The sequence below is a fragment of the Anopheles maculipalpis genome, chromosome 3RL, assembly GCF_943734695.1.
Source record: "Anopheles maculipalpis chromosome 3RL, idAnoMacuDA_375_x, whole genome shotgun sequence".
Lineage (NCBI taxonomy): Eukaryota > Metazoa > Arthropoda > Insecta > Diptera > Culicidae > Anopheles > Anopheles maculipalpis.
Genome location: NC_064872.1, coordinates 45,418,131 through 45,441,196, shown reverse-complemented (window position 1 = coordinate 45,441,196; position 23,066 = coordinate 45,418,131). Strand labels below are relative to the sequence as shown.

Sequence of the window (23,066 nt, the reverse complement as noted above, 5' to 3'; positions counted from 1 at the left end):
TGGAGTGTACGTTCTGTTTAGTTTGTGTTCAATTACAACCTAAAGATTAATCACAGAGTAGTAATGTAGTCTAAACGGTGCTACGGGTAATGATGCTCATTATGATGCATTACTTTTTGTGCGTTACGTCCAGGCACGAGCGTGGTTAACCTGACGTTCGTTCATTCCTGCAATCACTTCAACAAATGTGCATGTCGTCCTCCAAAAAAACCCACACACTTGTTGTGATTTGTCATCTTGTGAGAGGCTTATATTATATTGAAGGCGTTGGTTAAGGTGTCTTCGTTTCGGTAATTTCGTGCCTGTTCCAAATCGTAAACCCGTGTACTACATAACTTCGATACTGATTGGTGATGCTGATGGATACGGTTTAACCTGCGTTGGCTCGTTTGGCTCTACTGGTTTGGTGAGGATGGTTCTTGTATTTGTATCTGCGATTTAGCACTGTTGATGAATGTTGCGTATCACCCTTTCAAACCATTAAACGGCTGTTAATTTAACACGAAAGCGAAATTAGTTAGCGGCCCGTTGCGCTGTGATTTCTGTTCGGACTTTGAATCAATGCATTACCTGGATTTGTGGTATGAAAATTCCTTCTCCTTCACTTTCGGTGCTCTTGCATACTCTTGCAGATCTGTTTTGAAGCTCCCCCTATACCAGAAGAGATACAATGCGATTCTTCTTTGCCATATCTGATCGTCTAAACTCCTCCAGCAGCTACGGTGAACGACGTCGTGTTGGCCAGACGCCAAAATGCAGCAAGGTGAGCATGATGCAATTAAACGAAAAAGACATTAAAAGAATGGTAAATAAATTAATGTACGATTTTTGTGCATCAAAAGAGGCAATAACTATTGCCGGGATGCATCGTTAGCAGACGCACAGTATCGCAGAGAAAAAAAACTGTTAAAACTACGTTAAAGGGAACGCGTTGGAAGCGATTGTAACACGCAATTTTGACAATTAAAATGCAACCAATCTGATAATACAAAAAGCTCGTGAACCCTAATGATTTAATGGTACCGGCTTTGGATTTCTATGTGCATCAGAACTTACCTCAACGTTGAAATCTCGGCCGACAACGACTCTGGCACTGGGGTTGTCATGGATTATTGTGACCAATGTCGGATATGTTATCACGTCAAATTGCTTGGGTAGCTTGGCGAAATTCTTAATTACACACATGTACTGATCGGATGTTAATAAATCCTGCAAAATTAAAAATAAAAATGAAGTCGAAATTTTCACCGCCTCAGAAGAAGAATTTCTACAAAAAGATGTAACAAATACCCGATTTTAAGCATTAAACTCATAAAATACGTTTATGGTACTTGGGTTATCTTATTTTTCCTTAAACAGAATAATTAAATAACATTTCGTTTCTTGGTGGTGATGTAAAAGATCTTGTCTTTTGATTACCCATCGTACAACATGAACAACATCTACAACCCCATTGATGCTGTACAGTACCTGAAAAGTTCTGTTTCCCTTATTCTTGGGCGGCAAACTGTCCAAATTACAGTGTCTGCTGTAATTTCAGCAAGAAAACCACCAACACATTTTCACCATCTTGTCAGGTTCAGGTACGATGACGTTGCGCAAACCACTGACTGGCATTAGGCTTTGCAGGCACGTACTCTGGCACCTTATAATAACATCAACAATGCAAACGGGGAAACACAAACCATCCCAAATATGCCAGACATTTTCGCCGAAATGGAGTGATTGGAATTAAACATGATTTCTATCTAGTCCCCACAACCTTCTGTGTATGTTTTTGTTTAAATGCACAAAATAATTTAACAGTCATGTTGCACCTTTGCACTTGATAAACATATTAAACAAGCGGAGCATTTACAGCAAACGAATTTTGTAATCATTTGTTTGATAGAATTTAAAATCACTTGCAATTTAGAGCTGCTGATCATACACCAATCATTCGGAATGTTAATCGGGATCAGATCGGATCGATCGTCGAAACACGCCATAAAGACATGAACATCATGCATGTTTCAACGGTGTGCAAACTAAAACGCTGCGGAACGAAAAAAATGCAAAGCTACCATCCGTTTGCCCAACGAGCTCGTAAGAGCAAGAGCAGTGAATCGCAGATAATAATACGTTTTGTTACGATGTTATACATACAATCTTCCCCGTATAACGTTCTGCCGAGCTTTACTGATGAAGTTTCAGAACAGAAAAGCCGCCTGGCAACCGACAATGGCGTCCGTTTGCTACGAACATCAAAAAGTGGAATGCTGCGAAAGGAACCAACGGAGATATTCGCCGTGGATATCATGGAGCCCTTGCTGCGACGGGATGCAGGGCGCGCTTGAATGTGAAGATGTACGCTGTCTTTTAGCGTAAGAGCACGATGAAACAAAGCGATAGGGGGAAAATATGACTCCTCAGCTATTCCTCGTATCCGAGGGTGCCCGTGACCACGCGTAAGAAGACAAGGGAAAAGAAATACGCGAAAGGGCCAATGGCAGAGCTCGATGGATAGCGGAAAACATAAACTATACATACATATAGATATTTAAGAGTTAGATTAGACAGAAGAGAATGCACAACACTGTGCGAAGGAGGAATCCACAAGTCATAAAAGTAATTTAGATCAAGAAAATTATTGCGGCACCTAAAAGGCTAATGGAAAGGCAATGGCTGAAAGGTGAACGCCGCCGCCCAAAACGAGAGATGGCCCTGCTAGTCGCAACGCGGTGTATTATTCTTCCCCTGCTTTGGGAATCGTTACTTCACACAGGCATTGTCTTACTTTTTCGGCATCGAAAAGCGAAGCATCAAAGCAGCTAAAACTATACTCAAGGCATCGTACAAGCCTCTGAATGCGATAGCGAGAGCGGTCAAGCTGCTATCCAAAATGGCGCCAGAAACACGACCAGGCTGCAGAAACACCGCTCCCAGAATCGTTGAGTGAGTGGTTATATAACATCGAATAGGAATCAATAATACTACCTGTTTCTTACCTGATTGATTTTATTGTTGGCACAGAAGAAACCTAGTGTTGCTATTAAGTCGATTATCACAGTCTGTGTTTCACTTTTTACGTCCGCTTTTGGGACACAGTACTGCAATAGTATACTGATGACATCGAGGAACTTTAGTGAGAGATTTTGCTCTATTAATACTGCCTGCGAACGAAGAAATAAAAATGAAATTAATATAATATAATTTATATAAATGAAATAATATGATAATTTGTAATCAGAATCTACGATAAGTGATTTATTAATAGAAAATGAGCAACTTAACAAAACTTGTTAGCTACTTTCTTCTTGGCCTAGCGTAGTGGTCCTATCCATGTACAATGATTATTTTATATCTGAATGCGTTTTATAATCATTTATAATAATTTCCCCAAAAGCAAGGATACAAACATTTTATTTCAAGTATACCTTTGAGCGTGTTTTGATGCGTCTCGCTTCTTTTACCTCATGGTTCAAAGAAACAAGTATAATCGACGTGCTCGGCACAAGTGTTTCATAGGCCAACATCACGGCAATGGAAGGTAAAGTTTGCTTGTTGTTATTGGGTAAACAAGCAAAAAGGGATAAAATGTATTTACTGATCTTACCGAAATCGAAGAATATTGTTCAACTCTTCTTAGGTCGAGTGACATTGCACAGAGAACAGTGAGGCAAAATCCAATCAAACGGTACACAAACTCTCAGTAACAAATATTATCACTCTTCGGGAAGTGGTTCACTAATTAAATGAAGTGATACACCGTTCAAAACCCAAGGTTTCTTAGCAATCAGTAAGCAGCATCAATATTTCATTTAGTAAAATACATTTCGGTACTACATGGGAACTAATTTCTGATCAATTCCGTAACATTGACGCATTGGATGGCTGGGTATCGCCTAATATGTAGTTTGTTAAAGAGTTATAACTAAATGTCTCCTTATTTTTACGTAATCTTGTATTAACTCGATATCAAAAATTCGAATTGGGCTTCGAATAGGGAATTAATGTTTATTGCTGTGTATTGAGGATTCTTTAATTATTTTTAAACGTTACTTCATTCGAAGCCTCAATCTCCGGGTCACTTGCTCTCGTAGATCAAATACCAGGAAAATGTTCATTCATTCCAAAACCAACGGGTAAACCCTGAATGGGGCGCGTCATAACCACCACTGTGTCCGTACCGAACAATGAAAATAAGCGGAAACAGTAAAATCACACCATAAAACTAAACCCAAACCGAAACGAAATGAAGCAATGGTCCACGTTTACGAGCCCCGATTACTTACCTGAAACGCTTCCACGTTCAGGTTGGCAAAGGTCACCAGAAGATTAAAAGTAGCCGCCGCCAAGGAAGTCGTTCTGGGAGGAATGCTTTCACCTGCAAATTAAGAGAAGACCAAAGAGGGCGTGCGATTCAATACGGTGTGAACAAGTCTCTTTTATAGGGACACGAATATACAACAAGTGCTCAACGATCCTCATGGGAAGAAGCTGTATCTGATTGCTGGCTATAATTTCCTGGGAGTTCTTGCACGAATCAGAAGCTAGAGGCAGGCTCACCTGCAACACGCGCAATACGGCCGGTTTCCGAAAACCGGCCCAATGTACAGTTCGTGATGTTTAGTTTAATCTACTAATTAAGCAGAGCCGTTTCCGGTTCCAGCTATAAGCAAGCAATGACCATGCTTTAAAGAAAATGATTAACAGACAGTTGCTGTATACTTATCCAAGATTGTTCTTGGATAGAATGACCGGCGATTGGACAAATACCGCCAGGCGGTACGGTCACAAGGAAAAGTTTAAACAAATACGTCAAAATTGTCGAGATGGGCTCGAACTCACGTTCAAGGCTTCTGGTTTTACTACTGGGGGGTTTTTTTTTTTGTTGTATTTCCTTTTCAGTTCGCTTACCAATGGGTACAACCGCAGCATAGAGTAGAGAAATTGTTCCAAACATTTCTGTTGTCTGGGCCGTCAGCATAAGTTTGGTAATGTCAGGACCTGCGAAAATGTACAATTTTTTTACTTTACTATTTTTAACTACTCATGATGGCATTGTGCGGTTATCCTATTTTTTTCTAAACGTACCTTTTGGACATATTTCAACCAACTTTGTCAGCAGTCCCAAAGAGGCCAGCAGCGAAAGCACAAGACTAGTTTGATTTTCAATAGACTCATGTACCTTGTCGATTCGTCGCACCAAACTCTCCACTAATCCAATGCTTACGATATAGCTAGGTGAAAGAAACGAAATTCAGAAAGAAGCACAACATTGTTTTATTAAATATGAATCTGCACAGGTCACACAGCATCATAAGACTATTCTAGCAAACACCAAGCTCTGTAATTTTATATATTGAATGACGAGAGCACAGAGAGGTCTTAGTAATGATGATTGTCATGTAGAATTAAAGAGTACTGCTGTTGATTAAAACGAGACTGGATTAATTTTATCCCGAAGCATTCTACCCTCAGGCCCTCTCTAGGTATTTCGGTCCTGTGACAAAACATTAATCCATCATAACAACGTTCACCCCTTTTTGTGGCACTCTTTTAAACAGGTTTTTGTTTAATTTAAACAAAACAGCATACACCTACCCTTCTCCCACAATTTGTACATGCGCTATCGATTTTACATTGCAAAACGTGCTCTGTAGCTGCCATGCAAGAGAGAAATCAAAATAAAACTAGCTCCTATTTCTTTACCCATATTTGCTTGCTCTATCGGGTCTATGATAGTCCTGCAAACGATGTAGAGTAGCCACCAATGAGGATTTAATCGGGATCTACTTTAACACATTTCACATTCTTTCCAGCACCAGTGCTGTTGCTGCTGAAATATCTATCGTGGCAAGGGGTTAGAGTGAACCGTAGTCGCACACAAGTTGACAGTTGACACTTGACAGCGCCAGGCTAATACGCAGAAAAGTGCAAACATAGATCCTGCGGAAAAATATCACCATGTACCGATATTGCACCGAGGGGTTGCCGTTTTGTAGCCGTCTTCTATATCCCTTACTATTTCAGGCGCTACCGAACCACTCGTAGACCCTTTTTATCCGGTTCTTCTACTAGTGTGTTTCCCAGCGACCAGGCGTGGGTAGCTGTCAGCTGCAATCAAGTGTAACAAGAGGATTGCAAACAGCATAATCAGAGTTGTGAAGAATTAACATATGACATAGGTAAACAAAAACAGCTTTATTTGCGCAGCTCGCTTGGACTCTACCTATTCTGCACATTTGATAGGAATTGTATGTCAAATGAGTCAACTATTAACACTACAGTAAGGAAACGTTAAACATTACGCTATTTAAGACAAAAAGGAATTGCTCCAACTAAAGGAATGTGTACGACATTTGCACTGATGAGCTAATGAGCAAATGGACGAAAATAGAATAATTAGGAAACGTTCTATCTTTAATAAAACATCAAATAAGAAAGCATATCCTTGCTTTTGGAAGTGGTATTTGAAGTAGAATGGCAATTAATTTAATTCTGTTGTATAAACACAGCACACAGCTTTGCATCGCGATACTATCCACACAAAAAAAAAAGCTGTTGATTGTAGCGCAGCAAAGGGTTACAAATGCAAACACTTCTTCTCAGTTTTGCAGAACTCTTGCTTGACTAAATAAATCCCGACCCTTTTCCGTGCTTTGCCACTGCAGACCCGAAGGTAAACATTAATCTTCTAATACACAAGAAAGATGCGATTTTTGTCCACACGGTCAGTTTTCGTGACGGACGCCCACTGTTTGTTTTGGTCTGGGATTTAAAGCAAACCCATAATTTGTATGCAAAAGATGACCCACGGCATTAGGGGAAAGGATCATATTTTCCTTCTTTTTTTTTTTTTTTTGCTAGTGCTGATGATGTTGCACTTTCCATTCATTGTGTAGAACATGCAAAAAAAAAAAGGGACATGAAATAAGAATTCCTTTAATTATTCAGGTAGAGAATGTCAGATCAAACCAACAATCGTTTCTAACTTTGCAAAGCAACTGTTCGTAGCTTGGGCTTATGAAATATTGTAAAAGAACTTCCTAACTAATGAAACAATGTTGAAAATAAAATCTCATTCTAATAGTTTCAGAAGATACCTAACTTCTTTCCTTTATTTGTTTGCTTGATTAGACCTGTTTCTAGCTGGATTGGTTTTATAATCCTCTTCGGTCGATCCAATAATATCTTTTCCATTCTGATCCATTAAGATTGTTTCCATTATCAACACGCCAAATGGTACACCAGCATACCAAGCCAAAAATAGGCCAGTTTTGTCGCAAGCGATTTGATCGTTCCATTTCAATTAACATCCACTTCCATAATCCGCTTAGTAATTTGAATACAAACTTAAAACCACTCTGTCGATTACTTCGGAAAAACTTTCGACCAAGGACATAAACATATGTGTGCAGTGTGTGCTTTCTGTTATCGTTGCATAGATTTATCGAATCAAAATGTTTTCCTTTAATTTACTCCATTTTTTTCCATTCCAACTTCAACGTGCTGGGTTGAAGAGAAAGATTGGATAAAATGAAAATGAAAATTGTTTCACTCGTACAACGCCTTACAATTTCGTGCTATACTTAGATTTGGGATCGATTGCGGTACATATTGTGTTTCGTTTAATTTATTTATTTTTTTAATGTGGCAAACATTTGATTAACAATAAACTAATATAAAAAAACTAGGGCGGTTCTGTGGTTGAGACGACAGCAGTGCCAGTTTTCACACGACATGACCGGGGTTCAACTGACTGACTGACTGTCTGACCAAGCAGATGGTATGAATAATTCGCATAAGCCAATTCGATGGCGGGCATGGATTACATTTTACATCCCGATTAAAACAATCCATAATACGTAAAATGATAATTTAACATAAAAATGCTCACCAATGTAAACGGTTACAGTAACATTAAACTTTATTTAAACGGTGAATTATATGCATTTGCTTAGAAAAAGTTTGCTTAGTTTGCAAATCGAAAAACATTGCTACAAAAATTAAAATCAAAACAAGTTTTATTAAATCTATTCACGCGCTGAAAACATTTAGATTTATGATCAATGCCTTGTGCCATTTTGCTACCGTGTGATTTTCAAGTGGCAATCCATTTTCATAAACGAATAGAAAGTCATACTTTTGCGTATGTACCAACAGGTACTTTTTTTTTTATTCAGAAAAAACGGCCGGGCCGTATTGCTTACAACAACTTAAAAATAAGATACTCCTTTCATCTTTGCTGGGAGACATTTCCTTCTCCGAGCCGTGAAGGGGCACCATATCCCGGGTGTGCTCGGTTGACCAACAGGTCCTTACCAACAGGTACTTATCAAATATAAATTCAGACACCTCGACATCGAAAGTATGACTTTGTGGGCGGTTTTGACGATGTAGGAATAAATATTCGCAATTTTGTTTCCTTTTTTAGAAACGGCCTGGCCGTATTGCTGACTGATTAATACTACGTGAGTGAGAATACTCAGTCCTCACAACGGGAGGACGGTCCGGATGGGATTTAAACCCGGTCGTGCCGTTTGGAGACCGGTGCCCATGTCGCCTACATCACCGGGATTCGCACCCAGATTCGCAATTGATATGTTCTAGGCCTACATCTTTCTAGGCCTACAACTAAGCAATTTAATCATGAACGTTTTGAAAATGTCCCATCTAATGTTTAAAATTGGTAACTTAATAAAATGTTCAGTTTAAAAATTTTCAAGTGTTTTAGTTCATGTTTAAATCAACCAAAGACTACGTGCTTAATTTTCAACAATTTAATGTATTATTATTATAAAAATTTAATCAAAATCAACCGACTACAAACTGACAGAACTTGACTGTTATACGTCTCAAAAGCGGGAAGAACTTTTAGCTCTAAAGGCGTTTTACTCAATAATTTACCATTTTCTATCCAGAAAAACGATTTCGAACAATTTACATATCTATAAATAACAAACTAGAATTCGAAGCTGATTTACATCTGACGACTAATCAACTTAAAAATGGTTTAAGACAGCGTTCAACGTTCAATGTTTGCTTTCTTGTGTTCAGGTGTAGGTCCCTTAGTCTTGTTAGTTAATTTTCTGTATGTTTTATTTTGTTATGTAGGCAATTTCTGCCGCATGACAAATTATATTAATAATCATAAGTTATATTAATTATATTAATAATCATCAGTTAAAATCAAAACCTTCTACTGCTCTTCTAAACTATCAACTTACACTGCTAGACATACCAGAGGAAATTACATTATAAACGATATAAATGTTTTGAAAAAGTTTGGTGAAATTCACGTTGAAATTGGTGTATTTAGCAGAGAGAAGGATAAGCTTACCAAGAGAGATGTTTGTTAGTTGACGTGCTGTGAGAAAGATCTCAGGAGGGTCCGCTGGTGCGAGCAGAAATGTTTGGTGCAAACCAGCATGGAGCCACCACTGGCAGTAGCAAATATAATTGTGGTTCATGATAGAGTTGTAAGACAGCCTAAGAAACTGCAAAACTTGTTTAAGAATTGCATTGATATTTGTGAAATGAAACTATTGATTGTTGTGTGGATAAATTGGAGATATACCAACACCTAAAAAGGCCTAGATAAATAATCCTAATACAAAAATTTAGCTCAAATCTCATCCGAACCGTTCCTCCTTAGTAAGCCGTAGTAAGTCTAATAAGCAATTCGTTGCCTGGCGTGACCTAGTATATCGTTAGGCCATAAAGAAAATGTTTTGTTTTGTTGCTTATCACTTCTTAATTAGCTGTAATCTAGGTTATATTTTTCCGACTTAACTAGAATTTACCTAGTTATACGCTTCGAGAGCGTAACTAGTAATTTTTTTCTTGCAACAAACAAAATTCTACGTGTACAAATCCTAAAACAGCGAAAGAGTCTTCACAAAATATTGTCTGTTTGTGTTTTGGTCATTGATCTCGCCCTTCAACGTATACAAGACTACACTACTATGCCTCTGCAAACAATCGCACAGGCACCAGGCATGCAGGAAAGTTTACCTCCAAATTGGCTACTAGAAAACATTCGCAAATAGAATTGTGTTCATGGGATGAAAATTGTGAAATTTCAATTAGCGGGCCAGATAAAGCCAAATATTTGAACTGATGTTCAGTTTTTCGTTCCGGCTGTGCTCCGGCCTTAGCCCACGTGCTCGTACTTGCATAGTACCGTAACCGTAACGAGCAACAATCTATCCATCCCTTCAGTGGCTCTGCAGGAACCGCCGTGTTATCGCCTTTCCCAGGAGGACGAATTCACCCAAAGCTGCGTCAGTAGCAGAGCAGCCGAGAAGGATGCTCGGTAAACAGAGCGTAGACGTAAGAACTCATCACATCACGCAAGGTTCACCTCGACAGATTTTGCTGGTGCTTTGCTAGAATGCTAATGATGTTCACGTGGCCCAGCGGTGCCGGTTCGACCGAAGCGATATCGACTAATTCATTCGCATGGGGCGCGTTGCGTTAACTAAAAACAAATATGCACAGTACAAAATTGTTCTATCGATTCTAAGTGAGTGAATATTTAATGTGCATGCATCCTTGTTCTATCTCAAGGAGGAATAATCGAGAATATCATACTCATATCACTCACTCACACAATTTTATGTATGATTGCACAGACATGTATTTAATAACAATAAAAAAATCGTAATTTCTTGATACTATCCTTTAGATAAACATAAAAATAGATGTAAATAAAAAATTAAATGATTGTTAATTTTGACTATGGTATGATAGTTACAATTATTGTATGATCGGCGTAGTTGATTTGCATTATAATTTAATTTTTGTTAGCAAGAATGCCACACCATTGTTGTTGAATAAAATACAATTGTACCCTTAAAAACTTAATATTGTTAATATTGTTGATGATCAGATCATTGCTATTGGCGACAGGTGGTAATGTAAAATCATCAATCGAAGAGTAACATCTCAAAAAATTATCAATCCCTACTAATTCGTGAATTTCTGCTTGTCCATAGCACAGCAACACTACAACAAACAAATGTACTGGAAACCTTCATGTTCATAAACTCAACCACACAGTGTGTGGTCTATTGGCCGAAAGGTGTCAAATTTCAATAAAGCCATCAACATGATCATCATCAACACTGCTTGGCACATCTCTGCCCAAATCTTGATTGTGTATCGTTAACTCGCACGAGCCTCTATCCCTAGACACGGGACAGCGAACGAGGCATAACAACATCAGCATCAACCGACGATAGCTCATCGCTGTGCGCAGCGAACGGCAAAGGTGATTATCGTTTCCTAATGGGAGAATAAAAGATTGCCCGATTCCCCAGGGGGCCTTCGCCATTCGGTGAAGCAGCATCTATCCCTCGTTTCGAAACCGAAGCATCTCGGAAGCATGATGGAAGCAAATGAAATATCCGTGGAGCTCAAACCATTTCGTTCAGCTTGATAGCGTTGGAAAAAGGACCCCGAAGTGATAGACGCAATGCTGGATGTTGCAAAACTTATGGCAGTGGCGGCATTGGCCACCACTACAGCCGCTGCAAGAGGCTAACATAATACGGAGCCGCTGTGAACACAAACCCAGCGGGAGACTCTTCTATTGATTGGCTAAGCGGCACACCGAGCGATGTAGGGAGGTATGGTACAGATTAAAAAAATATTTAGAAAAAGTACGTATAAAGGAACTGCACCCACTAATGTGAATAATAACATAACCGAGCAATGTTGTGCTCTTTATTTATACGCTATAAATTGATTCCTCCCGATTGGCTGAAAATAAAGACTTAATCTCTTAAATAGAACCACTGGAGTCGACCGGACAAAACGATCGATGCAATAGTGAATAATGCTTCTGTGTTTTCTATCCAGCAGGGCGCTTCTTTTGCGCTTTTCAGATGGGCGTTAATAAAATCAAATCCCCTGGCACGGCAGGGTGCATCCCTGGTTATGCCACATGCAGTCCCATCATGGTCCTCTACCAAAACATGAGTACTGCGGCGATACAATGATCTTATCCCAGCGAGATTCCTATCCTACATCGATTTCACTGCGGCCAAAGGGGCGTGAGTGTTTCAGGAACTGTGAAACACCATCATTCCATTTCAATTTGCGTCCCCAAGGGAAGCACTTTTAGCGATATACTAACGAAACATTACTTGGTGTTAGGCTTTATTTAGTTTCGATTGCAAATTGGTTGGGATTTCTGTCCTTTTTTGTCAGAGATTTATGAATAAATGAATTCGAATAATGAAATTAAATTATCTTTATGCTATGACTGATAAAGGCGTTAATAAAAAAATATAAAAAGTTTATAGAAAATTTGCTATCTTCGCTATACATACGGCTGTCCTTAATATACGATAATGTTGTGTGACACTCATACTTTTCAAAAGAAACTAGTTCCGTTCCGAAAAAAATTGGAACTTTCCCATCATTTCTTCACCGACACCGATACCGGGGGTCATTAAAATACAAGTGTATTACTGCTGTCTTACTGGTGTTTTATTGATACCACGGCATTCTGACAGACAGCACTCCACTACTACGGGGGATCGGCCTGAATGGGATTTTCATACCGTGCGAAAATTGACGCCTCTGTCGCTTCTACCCTAGAACAACGAAAAATCTAGGGATCAGCTTCTAACAAGACGAAGAAATCAAATGTATCTATAAGCTATATTGATTGGCCGACAAGATGCCATATTCATATTAGTTTAATTCGAACAGAAGGTCATGTTAGGTCATTTATAGGACATAAAAAATAAAATAATTATGGTTAGCTCACGCCTAGCTAACGCCTCACAAAATTATCATCGGATGCATCAGTTAATAATAATACATTTAAGGCATATTCGAGCTATTAGATGGTACCGGGCACCCTATCCGACCATATGCATGCATGCCTCGCCTTATTTGATCTTTATGCTATTTTTTATGTTGAAAATGATCTCAACGCATCTACTTGCCCCACACAAACCAGCGCTAACATCTAAATTTACTATGGATTGAACCATATGCAAAACTCTACAGTCGATATCCATTGGTAACGCGACATATGCAAACAATAGATAGGATGAGCAACTACACATCAAACGCATTTGCAGGATGGGATGAAAAAAAATCTTCAATCCCGACACCCATTCATACCTCGCGAAGAAGGCCTACTATGTTACAGCTCAGCAAACCCCTTTCTGTCCCTTTTAACAACTTCATCTGGCTCATTGGTGAGCTGCATCTATTATGCAAAGGGCTTGATAAATCTAGGTAAAGCCTAGGGTCATATGACAACGCGTAGCACAGAACTGGCAACAGAACGAGGCAACACTGTATCATAAAAGGGAGAGGAGCGCAATTATTACAACCCAGTTTTTCAAAGACAATTTAACTACAAAATAATTAACATGTTGCGAGTGAAAAAGGGTATTTTAAACTCAAATGAATTTAAAATAGGGCGTATAGGGTTTTTCAACTTTTCGTGGGATTTTTGAAAAGAATATTGAATTTTTCAATCACCTGATTTGAAATAACTGTAGGTTGTTACTATCAATGCTAAATCGTTATTTCTTTTAAAATGTTTTGCTACATACATCAACGATCAACATGTGAAGAAAATTTACAAATTTACTCTGTTAAAATTTTTACTTTTAACAGAGTTATTTCTAAAAAAAATTAATTCATTTTTTCACTGAAATTATGATTTTAAAAATTATATTCTTATTCTTTAATACGAGAATAAATATGCACACATCATATAGATTATTTCTCGCCCTTGTTTCATTAAACGTTTATATTGCAAATTATGATGCATGATCGTTTTATGAGATAGTTTCATTTTATAAATCATAATCATGTTTTACGTATGCCATTTTGCAGTTATTTTATGTTTAAAAAACGAACCAAGCACTGAAAACACTCTACAACACAGGGGACACCCACAAACACAAATCATTACTGAGTTGCTTAAATATTTTACACATCATCTCAATTTCGTTCCATTGTTGAGCTGCACATTAAACATGTATTTTTAACCAAGCTGTCGATGAGATGTCCATTAGCTCACGAATGCACAACCACCATTTCGTTCAGCAGCGTTCTAGCGCGAAAAGTATTTTATGCATTTTATCGAAAAGAAAAGAAGAAAGGCTAAAAAAGAATTCACAATATTCTCATCCATTACCAATACACGGCGGCGCCTCCTGGTTCGAGGGCTTGTGTATGTTAACACATGTTTTCAACGCTTCACGCTTTAATGGTATGGTATGGAGAGCACATAATACACCTTCCTTTTATCTCCCTACGCTCGTACCAGCAAACATCATTTCACAAGCAGCATAAATTGAACGTGATGAAAGGGCAGTTTCCTTTGCCCACCGACCTTCGCGATCGACGATCGCATAAAACTGTCAGCTGGTTCCGTAAAGTAACCGTAACTGATTGAGAAAATTGATTTGAAAAGCGCTGATGCACCTCCATCAGTCATTAAATTGAGGCTCCCCCTTTTTTTATTGATCAGTAGTAAAACTGAAACAAGTCTTACAGAATGAAGTGTTCTTAATTTTTTAAATATCAAAGTAGAGTATTTTATTACGATATTATTTTTTTTTTAAATGTTATACATCCTTGACAGATACTGACAATAAATCGTTGGGTAAACGATAAAGGATGTAAACTATAAACTACAAAAGCCAGGAATGGCAAGCAAAAGATTGTTGTAATTCCAACCAAAAAAAAATATTCTAGAATCTCTCTTCAAACGATAAAAATATGCTACTAATTAGCTGCAAGAAACAATCAATTATAAATTATTTATCACTTACACGGTCAGGCAGTTTGTCAACAAACAAACATCAATCAAAACTGCCTGCTACACAAACATCAAGTACAAATCCAAACAATAAATTCATATTGACAAGTAACATGGGAAAACGAAACTCGAATGGATCGTGAATTTCAACGCACAACACCAATACCAGTCAATTCCTGTAGTAAATAATGCCACAGCAAGGAATGTATAACGCGAAATCCATGTAACGTACGGCTGTTAGCATCAGTTATGAATGAGTTCGCTCTAGCAACACTAGCAACAATGTCTCCTTATCTTACTTACCTCAAAAGATCTGGCAGCCGTTCCGCAACCTTCGGATGGGTCACTTGCTTCGTCGAAGGACTTGTAGGTAAAAGAGCGACGGTACAAGCCAGTATAAGCTCTGTAGACAGCTCCACCGGAAAAAGGCAATTCTTTTCTTCTGGCGTCTGTTTTAAAAATAAAAATAAAAGAAATATATTTTGCTTAACTTCTGAGATATTTTTTTGTGATCTGTTCTTTTTTTTATATTATACTAAAACTATCCAATAGCATTTATTGATCGGAAATATGTCAAACATTAGAAGAATTTAAAATTACTTTACAACAAAGCAAATACAAAAACGAAACTACTTACCTTAAGTGAAATTAGCAAAGCATTTAGTAGCACCAATACAGAACCTCCCAATACAGCGTGACGAGAAATTTGGGGACACAGTGTGCATGCATTTCGATACAATTGCACCGAAAGAACTACAGCCCTGCAAACATACAAAAAAATCATCACATTATTTATGGTATTGTACGGTATAAGCTCCTGTAGGCTTTTCGCTACAAGGCATAGCAAAAATACTCACTTTTTTGACACATCCGTACCAGGAGTTAGCCCATTTTCTATTACGGTTGCAATCGTACTTAAACCATCCAACAGCCACAATGACTGAAAATCGGACACCTCTGCTTTAGCTATCAACCGTAAAAGTTGACCGATCGGCCGTTCTACACCCAGCACACCGCTACCGCCTTTTGCGATAGTGCTTAACAAACGAGGCACCTGGCTCTGTTTGCGTATCGACGGAGCCAAAGGATTAAGTTCGTTAAGATATTCTTCTGCCATCGTTGCCAACTTTTGACGCAACTTTTTCACTCGTTTCTTGTTAATTTTGGGCAATAAGTTCGATCCACTGTCGTGCACACTATCTTTTTCGCTTATACTGGAATTTTCTTCGTCCTGCTCATCATTTCTCAGTTCGTCCGCGCTGCGACTAGGGATGGTCGCTAGCTCAACTGCTCGTTGACGAATTTGTTCAATGTTTTCTTCATGTCGGCGGGCCGACTCCTGTTGCTTCTGAATGATCTTTCTTTGCAATTCTTCTGCCGTTGCCAGCTTCTGTTGTTGCAGTGCCAGCAAACGCTCCTCCCGGTCACGTGCCTTCTCACGTGCCAATGCTTGGCGCTGCCGTTCTTTCTGTTCCTGCATTTTTCCTACCCGCTTCTCACGCTCACGACGATTTTCACTCATCTGCTGCAGCTTCTTTTGACGCTCCTGTTCGATCTCCTGCCGACGTCGCTCGACTGCCGCTTCTTTCGCTGCTTTTTCCTCCGCCCGTTTCTGTCGCTCCGTTTCTAGGTCCTGCAACCGCACTTCTTGCTCCTTGCAGGATTCCAGGAAATCGAGTCGCTTGTTTTGCGCCTCTAGGTTTTTAATAAACGCAATCTCCCTCAGCTTTTCCTCCTCGTCGTGTGCCTTTTTAATTTTATCCTTTAGATACTGCGTCCGATTTTCAGCCGCCCTTTGCAGTCTTTCCTCCATCCGAAGCCGTTTCTTTTCTATCAAACAATGTTTGGCAGCTTTCACATCTTCCACGCGTGCTAGTAAATGCTGAATTTTTAGTGCCTTTTCTTTCTGCAAAGCTTGCCGCTTTTCCAACGCTCGCGCTTGTTTGGCTTGATACTTTTTCAACGTTTCGTGCAATGAGCGCCTCCGGGAGGGGCTTGACAGCTTGGCGTGCAACTGCTGAGCACGACCAGGATGGCGTGCGACGATAGCCTTGAGTGTGTCGAGCGTTCGGGCTCGGTCAATCCAATTCATGCCCGCTAGCACGTGTTCGTAGCGCGCTTCCAGTGTGATTTCTTCATCGTTCTCGCCACCCATAGCCGTACAATCATTTGAACGCTCCGTACCACTTTCAACGGTAGTATCTGTGTCCTCGAAGTCTATAATCGCCTCACAATCGGTCTCATCGGTTTCAGTGTCGAAGTCAATTTCTGTAATTACATCAACATTACATCAACAACCATATTATGCATTTCAACAAACCCAGACATTCGGCGAATAAAATTAACTCACCTGTATTTTCCAGTTCCCGTATTTGAGCTTCTAAGCTTTCCTGCTCCTCTAACAGCTTCCGCTGGTCTTCATCACTTTCCATATCATCACGTTCCTGTTCTTCTTGATCATCACTGGTACACTGACTATTGGTAATATCGACATAATGAGGGACAGCTTTCTTCGCGCCATACATCAACTCGGCAGATTCGCCGAAACAACTCGCATACAAGCTGTCGATAGCTGTAGTATTTATGTTCGTCTGAATATTCATATCAACCATGTTTAGATGGCCAAGACTATCTCCATCCGAAATAGCTGAATCTAAACATTGCGCACTGAAACGAACGTTATCATTCACCGGCTGGACATCATCATTCGGCACAGGCTCTTGTAGATCGGAGTTTTTGGATTTTAATTTTTCACTACGTAAAAACTCTTTGTGTAATGTTTTCAACTTTAACCCAGTTAAATCGGATTTTTGCCTCGAAACAGATACACGACTCGTAGACACCATTAGCTGTTGTGTTTTGGTTCCCGCGCTTGTCGTTTGGGGAGAGTTTGGTTTTTGATGCTGAGTCGTGGCAGGTGGTTTCACAATTTTCGAAGACGTATAAGTCGAAAGTGCCGACGGTCCATTGCACCTCGACGATACAGTGCCGCCCCTAGTTGGTAAGGCAGGTTTGGATGACTTTTCCATCGCACGCTTTGATGACCGTTGCGTATGATTGATTTCATTGCCCAGTTCGTTTATTTTCGCGTTTTGTTTTGGGGTCTGTGAATCGGGTTTTTCCACCTCTGTGATGTCATTATTGGCGTTTTCATCCAACAGTGCCAGCGTAGGTAAGCTTGCATAACCGGTGGGCTGATTGAATCGAGTCGCCCAAAGCAAACTAGATCGACGTTTCGTTTTAACCGTATACCAACCATCGTTATTGGTCGTATCGTTCGATGGTAAAGATTTTGGTTCCGAGCGACGATCACTACCTTTCGCTGGGGCCGGTAATGCTGGCTTCACTGTATGGCCACTAGCAATCGAATTCCGTGAACCTAACCGATCAGTGGAAGCTTTTAACGTTGAGCTAGAACTATAAACGTCTTCTTTCGATCGGTTCGCTTCGAACGAAAGTTTCGTCGCTGAGCGTCCCTTTAAATCGTCCCGTGCCTTGTTTGTAAAAGCAAAAGCGCGATTCATTCGGCCGTTACACGTAACTTCTATCATCGTTTTTGAGCGAACTGCTAGTTTTGATGCAATCCCTGCCGACGCATTACTTCCCGGCTGCGTTCTCGACACTGAGCAAGGCTTCAAAGCATAGGGTTGTTTGATACCGTTTTTATTCCTTGCCAAGGAATTGTTCGACAATATGCTGGACACTGTGGCACTTTTGACTGGCAAATTTGCAGCTATTTTAGCGCTTGATTGGGACATACTGGTAACCGTGGCCGATTTGCGAACCAATCCCGTTTGGACCGGTGGACGAACGACGTTCCCGCGAGCTGCAACTGTTTTCGGTACCGTGAACGTTTTCGCGTGCGATCCCACACGCTGTGAAGTTGGTTTCAGTGCTGCAGACATGTTTACTACGGAAACATTCTTTGACGAGCCTCTGGATCCAACCTGCTCGCTTTTTGGATCGCCAGTGAGACTCTGCTTTTTTTCGTCCACAACGACATCGTTGGTCACATTACCCTCTATTGGTGGATTTTTCCCCTCTTCGGCCTCACCCACAGCCGTTCCATTGCAATGTTGTTTGTCATATTTCTCCAAATACTCTGCCAGTGTAAGGTTTTCATCTTCCAAATTGGTTTGGGTGTACTGATCGAGCTTGAGCACGTACGTTTCGATACCTCCGTTGTCGTAAACTGTAGTGACTGTTTCTTCAGACGGTCCCGAAGTTTCCTTCGTTTCGTGGCGGGATAGTTTTGTTGTGCTTCCTTTTTTACTGAGACTCTCTGTAGATGAATGAGGTTTCTTCGGGGAACTTATCCGTCCCGATTCTTCCGCCACAGGACAGGGACTGTTTTTGCCAGAAAAGCTTGGACTAGATTTGCCTGACATTCCTGGACTCGAGAGTTGCTTGCGGACTCCTGTTTATGGGACAATGAAAGTGAAGTTATTAGAAGATCGAAAAAAAAACAAACAGGTATTTTATTCCCGAGATGCAGGGGTTTCGATACTAATTCTAGACCACTGTATCAGGCTCACAACAGAAGAGCTTTATCGAAAGCCTTGCTATAGAAACACTCTGTTTACTTACTCGGAACGGGATTACTTTTGCGCACTTCCCAAGCCAACGAATGGGGGCGTTGCGGTAACGGAGTAGCCTCATAATCCCAGGACACTTTAAACCATTCGGCAAGAGCTTTGAAATCTCTAATGTAATTTTCCAGCACCAAAATTGCTTCCTTACATGATGATAAATTCTCGTAGCATTCGACCGTTAGATAAATTTCATTAACCTAAAATGGGAGACCGATACTTAGTTGCTAATGCTATAAAACTACACATAATAACCCGAAGCATACCGATCGCTCTAAGTTGCCGAACAAAAAAGCCCAGTACCGTGCCTGTAGTTCAGACTTTTTATCACGTCCTGTTGAGGCACTTCGCACACGGGGTCCCGATTTGGTTAATGATTTTTGGCGTTGCGACACATGTGACTGTAAACAGCGTGGTCTTACGCCAATCGGAGGTCTCTTTGGGGGACTTCCTGTGGGAAAGATAACCAACATAATTTAACAAACTGGTCCTCCATCTAATAACTGCATCAAGATTGTGGTGGGAAATGTTATTCGAAAAATTTGCCCACAATCAGAAAGCCTTTACTTACTCAGAGATTCACCACCATCCGACAGGTGGTAAAAGTTTTTCGCCTCCTTGCCTTCCTGATTGAAGTACTTTCGATTATCCATTCAGCCGTAAGGAGAGTTTCCTTCATTCCTTAAACTAGCTAATCTGCATTAGTTAAGACAAGACAGATAGTAAGCTTGTATAATTCAATATGTACAATATCGACAAACAAAGAACCCTTCAGAACACGCGAACAAGACCAAATTTGGTAATATCCTCTGTTTTTGCACAGCTGTGTGCGATGAAAACATTTTCACTCCTATAATTCACTGTGCATAAATGCACCCGTCATACGTTATGGCATGTGCAGCAACCACATACGTTACCTTGGAAAAGCAGCACATAAAATACCATGTAGGAAATTGGGAAAACTTTGGATTTTACACAACACAACAAAGATCACACTTTGATGAGTTTCTTTCGTGTGGGAAGCCAAGGTAACAAAAACACAACAACAACGAATGACAATGGAAAACTGGTGGACATTGCGATTGACTTTAACGTGAAAACGTTTCATCATTATAGAAGACAATTACTTTTGCTCACCTTTTCGCGCACGCACGATACGAAATCAATCCATAACTTGCTACCAAACTACTCGGGCGGTTTCACGTAGTGCTTCAGTTATGATATATTTTTGCAATATTTTATTCTAATCACTGTACAAAATTTTGAAACCAAAAACTACCGCTTTAAAATTTGGTACTTGGGCTAACATGGGCAACTTGAACTGTCAGTTTTCAAGTCCAACGAATTTTGTTGTGTTTTGTGTGTAATAGGTGTTTTTGTTGTTTACTTCGTCTAGTGCTGTAGAATCATTTTCATTAAATATGGCAGAAACAAAGTATTCGTGTCACATTTCCAACCTCAAGGAATTAAAAGATAAAATGAGCACAATGTATAAGAGTAAGTTTATAGTTTTGTTCTTTAGTACGTCTGAATAACCTCAAACCAATTCATCTGCAGTACAATCCGATGAGCAGCAGCAGGAAATACCTTCGCAGTGGGAAACAATTTACTGTAATGTAAAAAGTGTGATTGACCAACTTAAAATACATAACCTGAAAGCTCAAGGTTTGCAGCACACCGAACCGTGGTCCGAAAAGGATATGGTAAATTTAATAAAGATCCTTGAGCTGACCTACACTTGCTTGAAGGATTGCGGTTACATCAACCAGTTCACAGAGGTTCACGATGAAATGAGCAAGGCGAGCAGTACCACAGCCCAGCAGCCTACATTTGGTGAACAAATGGCCAAACTCAAGCAACAGATTGATCTTGTATCGTTCGAAGTAACTAAGCTAAGGAAAGTGAAAGAGGCTCTCGATAACATCTACTCTAATTATAATATGGAACTCGCTGTATCATCAAGTGAGCAGAATAATGAAGAAGAAGCAGATGATGTTTTTAATTGATATCTGCAGGCCGAGTCTCGAATTAAACCTAATCAATAAATAAATACATTAAAATGTTATCGCTTCCAACGAAAGCTACCTTCACTTTAGATAGATTTCTAGGCCCATAATATTATCGAAGTATAAGGTACGGTTTAGAATTAACTCAGGAATCAATGATCTACTGCAACTAAGGACTAGATGTAAACATTCCAACTAGAATTCAAAAAACCGCTCGTTGTATGAAGCCTTGGTCAAATGAAACGGCCTTCTTGACAATGCACATAACCAAGATGCATATAGACTGTGTGAGACGTTTTGTCGGAGAAATTGGCACTGATGTACGACCAATGAATCTTCATCCGCTATTTACAAAATCTTTGCAAAAACGCCAAATAACGCACTACTAAGGCAAATCTGTATTGAAAACCCCATCTCCTTCTTCTTGGCCTAACGACCTCTAAGGTCATGTCAGCCATCGAAATGGCTTACTGGATTGCCGAAAACACATAGTTGGTTAGTCAGTCCTCACTACGGGGGGACGGTCCGAATGGGATATGAACCCCGGTCCTGCCGTTTGAAGACCGGCGCCACTGTCGCCTAAACCACCGGGCCGCCTCATTGAAAAACCCTTAGTAGTGGTTATTAAGGTAATTTTGTCAATAGGGTTCGAAACAAACAGATCCAAATGAAACAACAAATTTGACGCTCTTTCCTGGTTGTGGTGCAATTTTTTTTATTATTTTCCGATTTGTTGGATATTATTAACTATTATTATCTGGAATGTCTTATTATCAGCCTTAAGCATTTACGCAATTTTACATTAAATAATGCTTTTCTCTGGGTTTGGTGTAAAACAGTTTTTTCGATTTTTTGGCTATTATCAACCATACTACTGTACTTTATGATGAAATAAACTTTTTGATTTTTTCTTGATTGTTTCGGTTTCAAACCAGCAAGAACAGCGAAACAGTCAAAGAAGTTCATTTCGGTCTTTTTCGGTTGTGTGCGGCCCCGGCCCAAAATAGTCTGAATAGCGTTACACTCTCGGGTCGGAACGCGGCGTTACCCACATGTATCGCTTTGGCTTGTTTCCGTATGTGCGGCCGTGATCATAAAGTATCAAGTAACGATCGAAATTCATATACGTCACTGCTTTGATATTTTCTGTGTAAATTTGCGCTTTTTATTAATCTTAAGCGTTTGTTTTATTGTTTTTTTTTGGTTTTAAAAGCTTCAAACACTCATCATACAAATGCTACAAACGGACGATTAAATGACTTAAATTAAAACCAAACCTAAAAAAGCGTTCAGCTACAACTGACGCACAGCACTTCAGACAGTCGAAATTTGTTACTTGGGAAATATTGCGTTCCGTCTCGCACTCTGCCGCGGTGGCCAACAATTTCTAAAAGTAAGTGCAGCCGTGAGAAAAATCAGAAGGTTTCCCTGTTTTGATATGTTTTAAGCAAAATACCACACGCTCGTGCTTTGTTTCATGTGCTCCTTCATCATTACTTCCCCGCGGCACAGTGATACAGTTTCCAAGCGCTGAAAGCTGGAGATTACCGTTTCCGATGTTTCGAGTGAAAATAGAAAAGAGAAACGGCCAATGTCACCCAATCGTTTGAGGTGGCACAAGTGTAACACACCTCCCAGCCGATGATACGGGCAAACGGTGCTTATATCCCCCAATTATAGTGTAATGAC

The 23,066-nt window shown here is 39.8% G+C and overlaps 2 protein-coding genes across 2 annotated transcripts; one reads left to right on the top strand and one right to left on the bottom strand.

Annotated features, from left to right (window-relative positions):
• Positions 1–586: 586 nt before the first annotated feature.
• LOC126563796 (S phase cyclin A-associated protein in the endoplasmic reticulum) lies at positions 587–20,383 on the bottom strand. Its single transcript, XM_050220540.1, has 14 exons — positions 20,289–20,383; positions 19,943–20,067; positions 19,638–19,822; positions 19,370–19,571; positions 17,133–19,199; positions 15,640–17,050; positions 15,420–15,543; positions 15,086–15,231; positions 5,077–5,222; positions 4,900–4,989; positions 4,275–4,366; positions 2,988–3,152; positions 1,057–1,209; positions 587–717 (listed from the first exon to the last, which is right to left on the bottom strand). Exons 2-14 carry the CDS (start codon positions 20,022–20,024, stop codon positions 652–654), a joined length of 4,929 nt encoding a protein of 1,642 aa, XP_050076497.1. The 5' UTR covers positions 20,025–20,067; positions 20,289–20,383; the 3' UTR covers positions 587–651.
• Positions 20,384–20,792: 409 nt separating this feature from the next.
• LOC126565491 (uncharacterized) lies at positions 20,793–21,377 on the top strand. Its single transcript, XM_050222673.1, has 2 exons — positions 20,793–20,868; positions 20,929–21,377. The coding sequence occupies exons 1-2, from the start codon at positions 20,793–20,795 to the stop codon at positions 21,375–21,377; spliced, it is 525 nt and encodes a 174-aa protein (XP_050078630.1).
• The last annotated feature ends 1,689 nt before the right edge of the window (positions 21,378–23,066 follow it).